Genomic DNA, 16,967 nt, shown 5'->3' with positions numbered 1-16,967 from the left:
CTGCCCCCTACCTGCTTTGCTCAAAGCTCCTCTGGCTTTTCAGGAGTCGATCCAGGGGCCACTTCTTCTGTGGCACCTTCCATAGCTCCTCTCATTGCAGACTTCAGGGCCCCTCCTCTCTGCTCCCAGAGCACGTTGTGCCATTGCTGTGCTTATCAGGGCTACTTTTCGGGGTGGGGAACCTCACCAGCACCTTATTTCCCTCCAAAAATGAGGTGGTGGATGGCAAAGAAGAAGCAGTGCTAGAAACCTGGTGGCTTTTCAGACAGATTTTTGAAATAAAATCTCTTGCTTTCCTTTTTATTAATTCCATGCCGTTATAGCAGATGGTGCTTTCTTGTTACTGATCGCCAGCTCAGGAACTGAATGACCGACCTTAAGGTGAAGAAGTCCCGAGACAGTTATGAATTACAGGGCGTCTTGCAGTCTCAGACTTACTGTAACAGTGATTAACAAAGTTTAGATGAGCAATATTTTGGATTTGAGTGAATAGGAAAAAATAACTTGGAATGCCTGCTAGAGACTCACTCTTCAACAACTAATATTTTATAAAAATGATAGACTGTAACTCTCAGCAGTTTCATGTTTTCAACAAAGAGGTGAGGTAATCGCTTTAATAAGAAGACAACATTTGTTTCACTTCTCTGACTAATGATCTGTATTAAAAAAACACACGCTTTCATTAGATTTTTCTTTGATGTGAGCTCTCTCAGATATTTTTCCATTGTTAGTTCTGTCTATAAAGAGACTTAGAAGAACTGCTACAATTAATAATAATTCTAAAAAAATAAAGCTAAATGTTAAGATTTATGATTATATAAAAATAAAAGCCCTATCAAGATGCAGGTTTCAGAAATGGACCAGTGAAAACCATCTGTTTTGGCTGAAGTTGAATTTTGAATATGAAGCTCAATTTTGAAAGATCCAACTCTCACAGGCTGTCTTTTGACTTAATGAAGAGTGAGTCCATGACATTACCAATTTTGCGGAGGCATCTGCAAGAACCCCGCATGGTATTATCACCAGTCACACTGCCCACATGTGTGACGAAGACGTGATTATCCAGCTATCTCTCGGTTGGCAACCCAAATGAATTAGGCATACTGCTGTAAGAATTTCTGATTCCTCATGCAAGATTTTGCTACTAATACCTGACTGAACAAAGCAGATATAAATATTACTGCTTCAATGAAAATGAATTCAATAAAGAATTACACAGACCAAGGATAGTGAATCATTGATGTGAATTCTCCAATAACAACATTACATAAATGCCAGAAAGATAAATAAAGCAGAGTCCTTCCTGGGCATCTGGAACTAGCAGGAGCTCAGTTTAAAGTAGCAGTGTTGTCAGTGACCTACAGGCCCACACTTTGAGGTACTGACCTATTTGGTAGATCCATTTTTCTCATCCATATGCTTTTTATTTAGTATCTTTTCCCAGTGGATGAAAAGTTTTTCAAAACCTATTATTTTTAAATATATATATTTTTATTAATTTTAAAGAGAAGAAAGGAGAGGGATAGAGAGATAAAAACACCTCCTGCACACCCCCTATTGGGGATAGAGCCCGCAACTTGGGCATGTGCTCTCACCAAGAACTGACACATGACCTCCAGGTTGTTGGGTTGATGCTCAACCACTGAGCCACACTGGCCAGGCCAAAACCTGCTGACTGTTATCAGGGATTCTCCACAGAAAGCAGAACTCTAACCATTTTCCCTCACTTCTCAAATAAAGACTTAGGGCTAGACCAGCCGTGGGCAAACTACGACCCGCGGGCTGGATCCGGCCCGTTTGAAATGAATAAAACTAAAAAAAAAAAAGACCGTACCCTTTTATGTAATGATGTTTACTTTGAATTTATATTAGTTCACACAAACACTCCATCCATGCTTTTGTTCCGGCCCTCTGGTCCAGTTTAAGAACCCATTGTGGCCCTCGAGTCAAAAAGTTTGCCCACCCCTGGGCTAGACACTTGGTATCACCCTCTTGCTTACGTAAGGTGAACTATGAAAAAGGGCCAAAGTATGCAAAGGAGGCATGATTTTCTAAAAGGGACTGGGGTCAGGTAAACCTTACTCATCAAAAAATTACAACTGTGTGCAAAGACCTCCACAATGAAATCCACAACAAAACCTCAATAATTCCATTAGATTCTCTGAATTATGTACAGAGAAGTATGTGTATGGGGGGGAAGGAGTATTTGTGTACCTTTTGTTTTTTTCATTTAAATGATTTGGTTTTCCTTCTCTCAGTTGCATTCCTCAGTTTGTTTGTTTAAGAAAAAGGTGCTTCTCTTTTATACTTAGCATGTCCATCTTTCTTTTCTTTTTCTTATTCTGAGCAAGACATATATCTACCTGTTGGAGGAAGCAGCTCACTGCTGAGTCTCCTGTCTGCTTCCAGGGAACTCTAGAGAGGGGGGGTGATGGAACAGAGCCCCCTTGTTAGTAAGTGGATCATTCACAGAAAGATCGCCACAGCCCCTGCATGGCTCGGAAGAAAAAGCCTTCCTGTCATCAAAACATTTTCAGATGAATGCTATGGTTCATCTCAACTTGAGGGGACTTGGAAGATTACTGGGTTTGCAACCCTTCATTTTAAGAACCAGAACACTGAGGCCTAGAGAGGGGCAGTGACTTGCCTCAAGGTTATGCAACCAGTTAGTGGCAGAGCTGGCAACACAACAGAGCCCAGTGTAGGAACAATCTTCGGAATCTGAGTTTGAAGCTCCGTCCATCCCATCTTGCCTCCCACTGTGGCGATGGTTATACAAGGTCAGCCTGAGAGGGTGAACGGAACTAACCAAACAGTGAGCCCAGCAAGTGCACTGGAGTTTGTTTATGACAAAGATGGGAATCAGAAAGCACACTCCTTGATTTATCGCTTATTGACTTGCAGTTTAAATCAAGTACCCCCAGCTGGTCTTGAAACAAGGCCTCGTCATCAAGTATCATCATACTTGAAACTGAAATATCCGCGGTATTGCTGTGCTGAAGATGAGATTTTCCTAGGAGAGCCATGGAAGAAAGGCCCATCGGGCAATAAGGGTGTAGAAGCTGCAGGAGGTCCCAGGACCAAGTTAGCACTGATGTTCTCCGGATCTCTTCACGATAAGGAAATGATCCATCACTTTATCCCAGGGCCCTCTTGACCAACTGGAATTGGTTACACATTTAGTGCCAGAACCTTAGGAAAACAGAGCCAAAGAAAAAGGGCTTACATTGGAAGGGAGTAGGGTTCTTGCTTCAGGAAAAATGCCGCCCTCCTGCTCCTTACTGAAAGGAACGGAAGCAGACGGGAGACAGTAAGTCCCAGCCAAGAAGCGGGACTGAACAATGTTAGACCAGCTGAATCGCTGCCCAGAGGAATGTTTAAATGGCATGGCTGCTGGCCCAAGAGAGATTAAGACCTCTCTCCCAGCAGAGGAGGAGAAGCCAGGATTAAATGGAAGATGAGCGCGAGGCCTAAAGAAGAAAATAAAATTTAGCCAATAGGAAATTAAAAACTGGATTTGGAGAGGGTCCAGACAATACAATAGGATATGGAAAGAGCCTTTAAAAACAGCGCGCTGAGGTCTGGCAACATCGGGCAGGCTGAAGAATATGGGCCTTGTGTGTTATGGAAAATAACTCCATTCTGGGAAGTGGGGGCGGGCCAGGAGGCAGAAAAAGTCGCTGTCCCTGTGCAGAGTTTGGCGGCCATGCTGCTGCCTGACAGAGAAGGTGGGAAACCCTGGGGACCTCAGTGGTCACAAGTATGTTTTGAAAGCTAGCAACCTAAGATAAGCAACAGAAATGACAGAGGTAAGAACGATTACTTCAGGTCCAACTTTCTAGCACATAAATTCTAGAAATCAAGGCTGCCCAATGAGTAACCCCCCCCCCCGCCCTTTTTTTTAAATTCAGCCTTGAAATTCACTACTTTTCAAAGATTTACTTAAATTAGCCTGTAACAACCACCAGGAGCAGCCTCCCATTTGGTTTCTAGAAACAGCTAGAGGTTCTAGAGAAACTAAACCAAAACGTTGCTTTGATTTAATTAACATCATGTGGACAATGTATATTCGCCATTCATAAAATCCTAATGAAAACCACCCTAAAATCACAAGCGACACCCTAGTCATCGTATCCAAAACCATGAGACATCCTCGATGACCTCCTTGCACCCAATCATCACGCTCTTCTAATTTTACCTCTTGGTTCCATCTCCAATCTCTCCCCTCCCCACCATCCTTACTCAGGGCCTCACCATCTCTCACCAGAATTCCTACCATGGCCTTTCACCTGGGTCTAGTGCTTCCAGCCACTCACTGCCACTCCAATGCCATTCTCCATAGTGAGAAAATGATTTACTGTTTGAAACAGTCAACCAAATAATTCCCCCTTAGACTTCTGCAGGCTTTCTCCACAGATAATAGTATAAAACCCTTGCCACATGCCCTGTGGAGCGCATCCACGCATAGCTTCTCAAGGTACTTGCTTTTCTAGGGGGACCCTCTGTCCCTGGGATCCAAGGGGCTATATGCTCTTGCATTTCCTCTTAATCCTTAATCTCTTTGACTTGACCGCTAGATTTTGAAGTTTCATGGTGTCTAGTCCTAGGCTCTCTTTTCTTCTCATTATATGATGTCTCTTAGCGGCCTCATTTATTCTAATAACTCCCACTGCCGTCTACAGCTGACCACTCCCAGTTGTATCTCCAAACCTAAACTTCTCGTCCAAGCACTAAATCTAACTTGACGCAACTGCCTACCTGACGTACCCACATGAGTATTTCACAGGCAACTGTCCTGAAATATGTTCAAATCATACTCTTGATCTTTGAAAAAGTTTACTTTGCTTGAAAGGATAAAACTTATATAAAAGAAATGCTGCTAATTATTATTAATAGCATTCACATATTTTAAGTTAGTAAACCATAGCAATTCTCAACATTTGTAACTACAATTGAAAACAAGCAACCAACAAAATCAAAATCCCCAAGACAAAAAAAACACTTAAATTCTTTTTAATCTAGCCAAGGATTTTTTTTTGCATACAAAGCTATATTTGTTTAGTTTCAAAAACTCTGGACCCACAGCCCAAAAGTACAATCTTCTGAACATTAAATTAAAGGATTCTGTTGAATAAAAAATAAACACACATTGGACCAAATCCCTCCCTCAACACAAACGGTAAATTTCCAGTTATAAATGTTTTCTATCTGAAGATTGACTTTTCTACTGTATGCAGATAAGTACTTCATAGTATGATTTTCACTTTTTATTATGTGAAAGTAGATCTTGGGCCAATGTGTTTCAGGTCCCAAACTTAACTTTTGGTGCATTTTATTTCCCTTTCATAAACTGTTCTCTTTTTCTTCTTCCCATTGGTAAGAAGTATATATATTAGACTAAAATATTAAGGGACTCTGAGTAGCAATCCTGATCATTACTCCCTCTCGATCCATTGTAAGTCATTCAAACACTATGAGTGTAGAATAAAATCAAGCTATTTTCTGTTTTGTTTTGTTTGTAAATAAAATAGCAATACAGGTGAAAATAAGAGACCATATGTAACTCAATACATTTTTCCTTAAAATTTAATTACATTTCTGTATGACCCACTGCAAGCCAAGGGAATTATATTGAATACTCTGTTCCAAACATGCTATTTTTTGTTTTGCAAAAGGTGATGGAGAGATATTAAGAAATAACATTTTTAATAATTTTCTTGAAATCATAACAGCACTGCCATGTATACAAAATGGACTGAAATCTAATGTTCTAGGATGTGTAAAGGGTTTAGGAATTGTGACTATTTAAACAGATAATGGAGAAGGGAAGATGTTGAATGTTTGAAGGGGAGGTCATATTTGTTGTTAAGCATTGATGATGAGACACAAGGTCTGGATTGATGCAGCTCCCCAGGTCCTCGCTGGCTCCCTCCCTGGAGTCACCTGAACCCCCAACAGTGGGTTCCCGGTACCTTCCTCATCCACATGCCTTTCCTACGTTTAAAAGTAAACACGGCTGGTCAATGCTCCTTTATGTGAGGATAAAATTCTAAAATTGGGTTTTTAAGTTTTGTAATTTTTTTGAAACCCCCAAAAAGTCCTAAGAATTTTTCAAGTATTTAAATCAAGTCTTCCGTTCTCATTTCCAATAGGCTTTTGAAGACAAGGAAGGGGGTAAGTGTACAGACGAAGATCCTCTCTCATTCGAAATAAGGCCAAGGATGAAAGTCCTGAGGAACAAAATCATTTTAGATTAACTGCTTTCAAAAAATTCCAAGATGAGTATTTTGGCTTTTCCATTTTCAACTGTCTTAACAAGCTCAGGCAGTGAACGATCAAGAAAACAGGGCAAGTGCTGGCTCAGTTTTGCTCAGTGAGGGAGCTCAGAAAGCTCAGGTCCTGGCGCTGGGAAGGGCATCTGTGTCCTTCGACAGGTTAGCCCTGGGCTGGAGGGACTCTTCCCCCTGGAAGAACAAGGACAGGGGGTGGAGCCTGGAGGCCCTGTGTGAGGAGGACATTGCCTGTGGCAGATGTTTGTTCAATTACAATAAAACCTTGATATTTTCGGGCAAAATCGGAATCTGAATATCTGTGACACCTAAAGGAAAATTCCAAATTAAGTTGAAAAGTAGCATATTTTTAAAAAAATATATTTTATTGATTTTTTACAGAGAGGAAGGGAGAGGGATAGAGAGTTAGAAACATACATCGACCAGCTGCCTCCAGCACACTTCCTACTGAGGATGTACCTGCAACCAAGGTACATGCCCTTGACCGGAATCAAACCTGGGACCTTTCAGTCCGCAGGCCGACGCTCTATCCACTGAGCCAAACCGGTTAGGGCAAAAGTAGCATATTTTTAACGAGAAGCAAGATACTTTTTCTCTTCACAAAAGCCAAACCTGTAAACACAGGAAGCCATCTATGCTTCTTTTGAGAAAAAGAGAATCCAAGTGGATTTCTGAATTTAAAAAGCCATTTTCTTCCTATTTCTTCCCAGTAGGGATCGACAGAATACTACATGAAAACGGAAAACGTGGCTGAAAGGATTTGAATTTGCTACAGAAAAGAAACATTGCTAAAAATCTAAAGAAATGAGAAGAAAACTTTAAAAAAAGAATTTCTACTCTTGAAAGTTAAAAAAAAATCTTAATGGGCTATATAATGGACTATCACAAAAAGAAGACTATTTGAATAAATTCTCCAGTATAAATAAATTCTATGCCATTCAGAAAAAGTTCTTTAGATACTCATGGAAAATATCCCGAACTTCACTGCATATTTCTCCGACCATAATTACTCCTGGCAAAAAAACAGTATGTGTGAAATATACATGTGTGTGTTTACACTGTAGAAGTTTTTTAAATGCACTACTATTGGTCTGAGATTTATTTATAGTCACTTGGACCATCTTTGCATTAATGTAATAGTTTTATATTTTTACACCCGCGATTTGCTTAAAAATAAACACCTTTGTCTAACTTCAGAGCCAGGCAGCACACTTTCTCTTTTCGTATAGTCTTTCTTACACTGGGAGGTGCTGCCAATGAGGACTGGGAGAAAGCCCTAGGCACGGGCCAAACATATCAAACCCCAGATTCATCTTTTTGACACTCAGGCCCCAGAGGCAATATCAAATCAGCCAAAAAAATCCCCATTTTTTTCACTATTCTAATTTTTCTTTTTCCGTATTCAAATAAGAGTCCAAGAAAGATCGGCTTTGAAACCACAGGAAACAGTGTACCTCTAGAAATAACTCCAATGCTTAAATGCAAACAAGCATAAGCCTTAGCCATCAGTTTATTGGCAACAGATACATAAAACATTTTAAAACTTGAAATATTGAGGGGGTGAATGGGGCAGTAAGTCATATGAAACTTTTGGGGAAAACAAAGGATAAGAATTAAAGCCAATTATGTATAAATGAGTCACTATATTGTATTCTAATTGACTTTAGATACAGTTTGAGTTTAAAAGTAGCTAATACACTGCAGGTGGGAATGCAGATGGGTACAACGTCTATGGAAAACAGCATGGAGTTTCCTCAAAAAATTAAATATGGAACTGCCATTTGACCCAGTGATCCCACTTCTAGGAATCCCACTTGTATTCCAAGAAACCCGAAACACCAATCAGAAAGAATGTATGCACCCCTATGTTTATAGCAGCACAATTTACAATAGCTAAGATCTGGAAACAGCCCAAGTGCCCATCAGTAGATGAGTGGATAAAAAAGCTGTGGTACATTTACACAATGGAATACTATGAAGCTATAAAAAAGAAGGCTCTCTTACCCTTTGAGACAGCATGGAGGGACCTGGAGAGTATTATGCCAAGTGAAATAAGCCAGTCAGAGAAAGACAAATATCACATGATCTCACTTATATGTGGAATGAACAGGAGACTAACAAACAAAATAGATCCAGAGACATGGAAGCATGCAACAGACTGACAATTCTCAGAGGGAAGGCGGGGGGTGGGGGGAAGAGAGATTAACCAAAGAATTTATATGCATGTATGCATAACCCATGGACACAGCCAATAGTGTGGTGAAGGCCTGGGGAGGGGGCAGGAATAAGGAGGATTCAGATGATGAGGTAAAACATTTTTAAATATATTTTTATTGATTTCAGAGAGGAACAGAGATGGAGAGAGAGATAGAAACATCAATGATGAGAGAGAATCATTGATCAGCTGCCTCGTGCATGCCCCCTACTGGGGACCGAGCCCACAATCCTGGCATATGCCCTGACCAGAACTGAACTGTGACCTTCTATTTAATTGGTTGATGCTCAACCATTGAGCAACACTGGCTGAGCAAGAACTCCATTATTATTGCTATAACTTTTAATAAAGTCATGAAATCAGATATATATGAAGTATCTGCAGTCCACTCACAATGGGAATCCAAGAAAACCGCATAATATTCTATCAGTTAGATGCTTAGCAAGTAACTAATTTGGAAATCAACATATTAAGCATTATATATAAAACCACTACTTACAACCTTCCATGACCTATCAAGTATTCAGGTTGTTGATGACATCAAAAGACTCACCCTAACAGATGCCGGAAGCTGGTTCCCCTGGACCTGAGCTGGGTGGCAGAGGAAAGTGGAAGGGGTGGCTTGCCTAGTCAAAGACTTCACTTTCTGGGAGTCTCATGTCTGTTTTTTGGCTGCAAGAAAGTGTTTACTTCTCCTTCTATGAACAGCTGATTTTTTCATAGCTCTGGGTTCTAGGTCAGCAGTGATAAAAGGCTTAGGAAGAACTCTTGAATTTCTTTGCTACTACTATGCACTTTTTTTATACAAATGTTGCTATACGGAAGACAATCATGCAACGCATGGGAAATATGTATTCCAGGTCCAAAAGCAGCTTATTCCAGCAAAATTTCCTCAGCTCTCTCCCTAATGATTTAAACATCCATTTTCACTCACTTCTGCAGAAGTGCGTGCACAGGAGGAATGAATATGAAGAACAGTAGCCTTTCTAGTGGGAAGCCACTTCCCTTCCTTACCTGGAATGTTGCACAACCCTTATTCTTGTTACACATGGGAGAGAAAGAATCCGATTGTTAACCTAAATTCCCTTTCTTCAGAAAAGTTAGAAATACTCAGGCCGTATTCTCTTACTAGAGTTTTCAGTTTCCAACCCCCAAACTACTAAAAAACGTAAAATCCTTGGGCCAGGCAGCCAGATGTAATATAGTATTGTGTCAGGTACTTCGATGTCCTACTTGGCTAAATCGTTTTCAAAACTGTTTTCTCTTTGGTGATAGATCTAGAGTTCCACCTCTGTGCCCCAGAGCCGCCAACTGCCTTGGAGCGCGGTCAGCAAAGGTTTTATACTTTCTCCACGGTTTGTAGAAAATGTACCTAAAAGTCTGAAAACAAAACCACGCTCGCTCCCAATTTGTTTTCGTTTCTTTGATTTGGCAAAAGGTGCCTCGACTGCGTTTTCTGGTTCCCGATGAACACAAAAGTGGCCTGAGAGTTTGAACCCAACTTCTTTCAGTCTCTCTGTTATCACTGTTCTCAGGAAGCATCGCAAAGCCAGCCATCCTGGCCACCTGCGTTCGGTATGTTTTCCCTTTCAAGGGAATGAGTGAACAAGTGGTGTATAGCAGGTACCTAGAAAGGTTTGGGGATTCGAGTCTCCATGGCTATTTAACAACAGGACCTGGACCTTGGTGTACTTTGGGGTTCTGATTCGGGCTGGACATTTTAAGTCCCCTCCCAATCCTGTAGTGCTCTGTTTGTGAATCAATGTGCGAATGGCTTAGGAAGTGGGAGCAGAAGCTTCTGATCCCACGCTCTGTCTGGGGTATAAAAGTGAGAAACAAACAACCACATCAGGGCAGGAAAATATAGGAACAGAAAACAGAATTAAAATGAAAGGTGCTGACTTTTCTTTTCTGATGAAAAATAGGTAATTCCAGAAATGCCTGACTTTTAAAAACGGACTATTTTTAAGAGCAGTTTTAGGTTCACAGTAAAATTTCACAGAACTTTCCCATACTCCCCCAGGTCCTCCAAACTGCACCCTTCCCCCAGCCTTCCTCACTATCAACACTGGGGAAGCAGAGTTGTACCTCTGTTACAACTGACGAACCAACAGGGACACATCACTGTCACCCAGAGTCCATAGCTGACATTAGGGTTTGCTCTTGCTGTTCTGCTCTGATTTTATTCCCTGTTCGGACGGCAGAATTCCTGTTGGCAATAGGAAAAAGCCCAGAGCAGAGAACCGCAGGCCCTCTTGTCTGTTAAGGCTGCTGTCACTTGGCCAGCGGACAAGTGGTTTGAAAGAGAAAGGCTTCCTTTGGTCCTCAGACACAAAATGTCAACCTTTCTTTTATAAACCCACCGAGAACAGTGACTGGCACGTAGTATACACTTAAGAAATATTTGCCAAATGAAGGAAGGACTGAGGAGGCGCTCTAAAAGGCAGGGCTTTAGGGAGTGATGTTGGTCTTTGTAGGCCCAATTAGCCAAGACTACTGGGTTCTGAAAGCCACTCTTGCTCCCTCTGCTTCTTCGAGGTCCTTGCTGGACCAGTGTGGCCACGCTGTTGTGTGAACAGGCTGGAAGCATGCTGAGGTCTAGAGGTGTCTGGTGTCCCCGACTCCAGCTCTCACTCAGCCTGGACACCCCACTGAGAGAGCAGCGGGCAAAGAGGCCAGTGAGGGGAGTGATGCAAAGTCAGCCTCCAGCAGGCATCTCTCCAGGGCATCAGGGGACAGACGAGGTGGCACTTAGAATCAGACTGTCCATTTCCTTAGTCACCTCCCACTCATACACATTCTGCTGACGATGAAGAAACCAAACCCCGAGTCACCTTATAAATGGGATGACAGATACTTTGCATATGCATTAAAATTCCACAGTAGCCCTAACCGGTTTAGCTCAGTGGATAGAGCGTCGGCCTGCGGACTGAAGGGTCCCGGGTTTGATTCCGGTCAAGGGCATGTACCTTGGTTGTGGGCACATCCCCAGTGGGGAGTGTGTAGGAGGCAGCTGATCGATGTTTCTCTCTCATCGATGTTTCTAACTCTCTATCCCTCTCCCTTCCTCTCTGTAAAAAATCAATAAAATATGTTTTAAAAAAATTCCACAGTAGAAAAGTAAGAAAAAGTAAGAGGGCAAAAGAATGATGACGTTTTAAACAAAAGGGTTGATGCACTGGGATATAAAAGTGAAAGAAGTCCAAGTTTCCTTTGCTTTTCTACACAAGATCACAGCTCTGGCCGGAGGACACAAAGGAGTGGAGGAGCAAGTGAGCCACACTTACTAGTACGAGAAGCAGGGGAAGCACAGAGAGGAGGCAGCAATCAAAGCGTCCTGGTCCTGGTCCCATGGGTGGGACTTGAGAAAAAAAACCTTGGCATTAATACCCATAGAGTAGAACTATGCTGGATTACTTAAATACAAAAAACACAATTTTCTCCAGGTACTATTGACTTATTTATCCCCAATTCCCCGCCTGGAATGTAGGCTCCATGTAGGCAAGAACTGGGTGGGTTTTGCCCTCAGAACATTAACAATGAGGGGCAAGGACAGGCACTCTGTGTATATTCTCAGAGTGAATGAAAACATGAATGAAATAGCTGCTCATTCACCACTTACTTCCCACTCCACTCTGGCTGACCTGCAAATAACACTGTTGTTCTCTGTCATGTAGGAGGAGCGAGGTGCTGCTCCTTCCCCTGCAGGCAGGTGCTCCCAGAGGCCACCAATAGCAGGGGAGGGAGGCAGCCAGCAGCGCTGTTTTTATTTCTATGGAACCTGCTACTTGACACTTGAGATGGTTCATGCTGACAGAGGCAGCTTCTTCACTGTGTTCCCTAACTGTGACCAGATGCAGACAACTCTCCAAGCCACGGACAATGAGGGAAGGGCCCCCCTTCCCTAGCGGGGTGAGATCCACTCAGCCCCAGCACCAATGCGGCTTCAGCGACTTTACCAGAAGTTCAGAGGCTGAGGAAGCGGCATGCGTAGGAGTAAACGCGCTCTCAATGTGAATTCAAGCACAATATAGATCTTCATTTAACATCGTCAATATGTTCCACAACTTGCAGCGAAACAACGCAAAATGAAACCAATTTTACTATCAGCTGATTGATATCATAAACAAGAGTTAAGCCCCTCTGGCATCTCATCAAGGTTTTAGCAAAACGACGTTGAACAGAAGGATGTCATTCAAGGACCTAAGCTCCCCAGGTAATTCCCGATCACATGGCCTGGCTTCCACCTAGGCCACGGCCAGGGGCAGGGTCAGGACACACTGCTACTGCCACGAGTTTCAGTCCAACAGAAGGAAACTTGGAACAGTTTAATATATTGGATTAAGCCCAAACGAAATGAAAGCCTTGCAGAGCTTATTCTAGAAAGAGAATAACACGTCTAATAATTAGAAGAGTTCTAGCAATACTGCCTATTAGCAGCACAATATTGTGAATGACCTATTTTATTACTTGCAAAATTGTCCAGATTCTGGAGTTAAAAAAAGGAAGGAACCAAGTGTCAGAGAGAGTATACTAAGGTACAATAATTTACAAAACACTAGACATTTTCTAAAAACTCATTTTGAAGTTCAAGTCTTTGCCAAGCAAATGCATAACAAAAATTAGAACTGCAGCCTGGCTGGTGTGGCTCAGTTGTTGAGCACTGACCTATGAACCAGGAGGTCAGGGCATATGCCTGGGTTGGGGATTGATCCCCAGTGCAGAGTATGCAGAAGGCAGCCCATCAATGATTCTCTCTCATTAATGTTTCTATCTCTCTCTTTCTTCCTCTCTGAAACCAACAAAAATATATTTAAAAAAATGAGAACTGCAATTAAAGTGAATATAAAACTCAGGAATTGCAAAAATCAGTATTTAAAAAGATAGAGACAAAGAAAAATGACTAAGTCCAAGAGAAAAAATAAATGGGAATATATTTACGTTGGTATAGTCTTCCGGAATGACAGTGTTGACAAGTGAGCACTTGAGCTTCTTACATTTTTTTGAACATAGTTTTTTCATGGCAGGTCTAACTTGCACTCTTTTCCAGTGAAGGGAGCCAGAGCTCACTGAGGAGGCCACCCTGCCTCTTTCTGGAACGCAGGGAAAGGTGCGTTCCGCAATCCGGTCTCCCCAGTGGTTCAGATGCCGCCGTCCCTCCAGAAGAAGGACGCGTTCCTGCGGCGTGTTTCCGAAGTCTCAGAGCTCTCGGTATAAAATTAACCTAAACCTCGAACCACGAAAACATGGCGTCCTCGTAAATCTCTCATGGCCACCTTTTTATGATGTTTTCGCTCCACTTCCCAACTTTTGATCACTTCCAAAGCCCTCAAAATCTGCTTGCTCAAACCGCACCCTGCACTATCTCTTTTTTTCACTTGGGGCCAAATCTGGCATCAATGTTTTGTCTGCTCAGCAGGAGAGCAATTTCAACAATCTCCTGCTTTTTATAAGATCAGGTTATTCCTCCCAACATAATAATTAGTTTCAGATGAACCTGGTCGCTGTTCCTCGGACCATTCCACTGTGGTGTGAGCAAGGAGAGCAGAGACTTCCCACTGCACTACTTTTTCCAGCAAAGAATGTGGGTTCTCTCATAGCCCCGGGACAGAACTTCCCCATTTTCCTTCCTTACAACATAGCTGGGTTTTCCTAACCGACATTCTCAAAGAGGTAGATTGAAATGATGATTATGGGAATCTGCTCATTTTTCTTTTGAAAAGGTTCCGATGAATTATTCCTCCATTTATCAAACTATAGTGTCATCAAGGACATAAATCTTATGACTCTAACCAGGGCTGTATCCCTACAAACACACAGAGGTTGCAAACAGGAAGCCAACAGTGTTATCTTAACTGAATTAGCGTGCAGGGGATAATAAATACTGACAGGTAAAAAAAATATACTGGCCTAGAGCTAAGGCTATTTAGAGGAATAACTCTGGAAAGTCTCTGCTGGCAGTGGTGCAGAGAAATCAAGCAAGACATTATTTTTATAAACAGAATGATGGAGATGATCTATATGGAGCATAATCAAAACAGGCCCCGTGTCAAGTTACACCCCGGAGTTGCCAGTTTTCCTTTAGGTCTCCCACGTGCACCTAAATCATCGCCTCCCGTGCATTTTGACTCATTAATTCAGTACCAGCAGTGAAGTCATCTGTGAGTATTTTCCCCATCGTAACCTTAGGTTATCCTACTTGTAAATCCCAGCAGCTCTGATTTCTGGGAGGAGTCGCCCTGATGCCTGGAGGTCTTCAGTTGGGACTATCTCTTAGTGTCTTGGAGTCTTTGCCTGTTTCATAGAAAGCAGCGTCCTCGCTGCTTTATCACGTGGTTAACAACAGGATTCCTCGTGTTTATCTTACCTTCACACGTACGGCCATCCGCAGAGATTGTGAAGCCCTGTTCGCAGACACAGTGGAAAGAGCCATCTGTGTTCAGACACTCTCCACGGGGGCCACAGAGTCCAGGCTGCTCACACTCATTAATGTCTGGAATTGAAAAGAAAGTTCCAAATACTTGAAAAAAAATCTGGGTTTTTTTCCCTATAATACCTTACATATAGTAGAGAAATCCATTACAAAATGGTTGGACACTTATTTTGTGGCACAATCACACCATTTGTACAAATACCAGACCACAAGACAAAGTGGAAATGTCATGAAACTATTTAAGTTGAGTCATATGAAATAGCCAATGTTCCACCATTTCTGACCTACCAAAAAAAAAAAAGCAATTTCGAGGGTTCAACCCAAAGCTAGCCTCATTTTAGACTTGAGGAACAGTCTCATAGAATCAACAGCTCCTCTGTGCAATATTCTTCGTCGGTGAGAAAGCTATGTGCCCCTCTGCCCTCTCCCACTGCCGTGCATACAGCTAACTCTGTTGTAGCCTTGTAACATCCATCCATACCAATCCCTAGCATGTGAACTTTGTAAGGGCAAGGCATTTGGTTCAGAAACGGCACTTCACAGATGTCTGCTGACAATATAAATAAAATAGGCTTCAATCTTTATTTCATTGAAAATGGACAAAAGAAAGAAAATACAAGAAAAAAAGGCAGTTTAGCCCAAGAAGTTCCTATTATTTGCACAGCTTTGTGATGATAAAACGGGTGAATGGGGGTCAACTGCTTTGTGCAGTGCCTAACACACAACTAAAGGTCAAAGAGTGGTAGCTGCTATTGACGACGTGTGCTAACCACCTGACACTCTGCCTGTCCCAATGAAAAGTGCTATTGCTCCCTGTAGCCAGAGGCATGACGCACTCTTGAACCATGATAAAGCATGAAGAGCTTGGCATAAGTATGATGTTCTTTCAAGCCAGTTCTAATTGCACTGGTTAAGTTGACAACATAAGGAATCCCGGAGAATGGTTCAATTTTTCACATTGGTATTAACACAGAAAACTGCCTATTTGCACTGTGTGGTTTTTTAATTTATCTTTATTGTTGAAAGTATTACAGATGTCCCCTTTTTTTTGTTTTTTCTCTATTGACCCCTCTACCTTGCACCCACCCCTCCCAGGTATTCACCACACTATTGTCTGTGTCCATGGGCTATGCATATATGTATATAATAAGTTCCCTGGTTAAGGTTCATCTCTCCCCACACACCCTCACCCCCTCACCTACCCATGTCCCTCACTACATTGATTGCTCCTTAATGAGACTACATACTTTAATTGAGTCCCCAGCTTCTAATACAGCACATTAGTAGTGTATGATGAATGTCTGTTCACTACAACATTTCGGTCATGTTCGTACTCTAACCGGCTAGTTCACTTAATTAAGGGGCGGGGATCATAAAAACTATCACAGGTCCTTGGCACCATCCAGGCAGTAGTCCTACTAAGGGCATTCTCCTGCCTTCCTAAAGTGCCCTAGACCATCCTTTGTCTCTTACTAACGAGGTCCTTGGTACTTCCTCGTAGGAGTCCATCTTTAATTCAATGAAAATCATTTACTGAATGATGCCTATGAGAAGGTTAAATAGGATGGAGCACCTGACATGATGAAGCTCACAATATAACAGGGGAGGCAAGAACACGCACGAATAACTGCAAAGCACGAGACCTTCCTAGTGACCTCTAGAACATGCTTAGCCACCAGCCCTGCTGTTCCCTTTCTCAAGAAAGTCATCCCTCCCCCTGTATCCAGGATCTGTTAATCCTGAACAATTTGTCCTACCATCTGCCATATAATTCAGACTAGTTGGCCTATCCATTGCTAAATAAAAGTAAAAAACCAAGCAGCAATGACTCATTTTCTTAATAACCCTTCCATTCTTGTTATTTTCACTGATTTTAAGACATTTGAAGGGAGAGGAATGAATCATTTCCTACTTAACTATTTCTCAATTTTTCACACTGAAAAATTCTTCACCTCTGTTATAAAAGTCTCTGATAGCTTCTATGTTTGCTCTCGAACTACTGATAATATCTCAGACTGGCAATCTTTTT

At 42.0% G+C, this 16,967-nt stretch overlaps 1 protein-coding gene across 4 annotated transcripts in view; it reads right to left on the bottom strand.

Moving 5' to 3' along the window:
* The window catches only part of LOC102419310 (latent-transforming growth factor beta-binding protein 1), a 200,530-nt gene that overhangs the window by 48,924 nt on the left and 134,639 nt on the right, over positions 1–16,967 (bottom strand). For all 4 annotated transcript variants that reach the window (XM_014460572.2, XM_014460573.2, XM_014460574.2 and 1 more), the window contains exon 20: positions 14,873–14,998. In XM_014460572.2, the coding sequence (XP_014316058.1) occupies positions 14,873–14,998 (126 nt within the window). The remainder of the gene's footprint in view (positions 1–14,872; positions 14,999–16,967) is intronic.

This window comes from Myotis lucifugus, unplaced genomic scaffold (genome assembly GCF_000147115.1).
Source record: "Myotis lucifugus unplaced genomic scaffold, Myoluc2.0 scaffold_134, whole genome shotgun sequence".
In the NCBI taxonomy this organism is placed as follows: domain Eukaryota; kingdom Metazoa; phylum Chordata; class Mammalia; order Chiroptera; family Vespertilionidae; genus Myotis; species Myotis lucifugus.
This window is presented reverse-complemented; position numbering and strand designations above follow the sequence as displayed.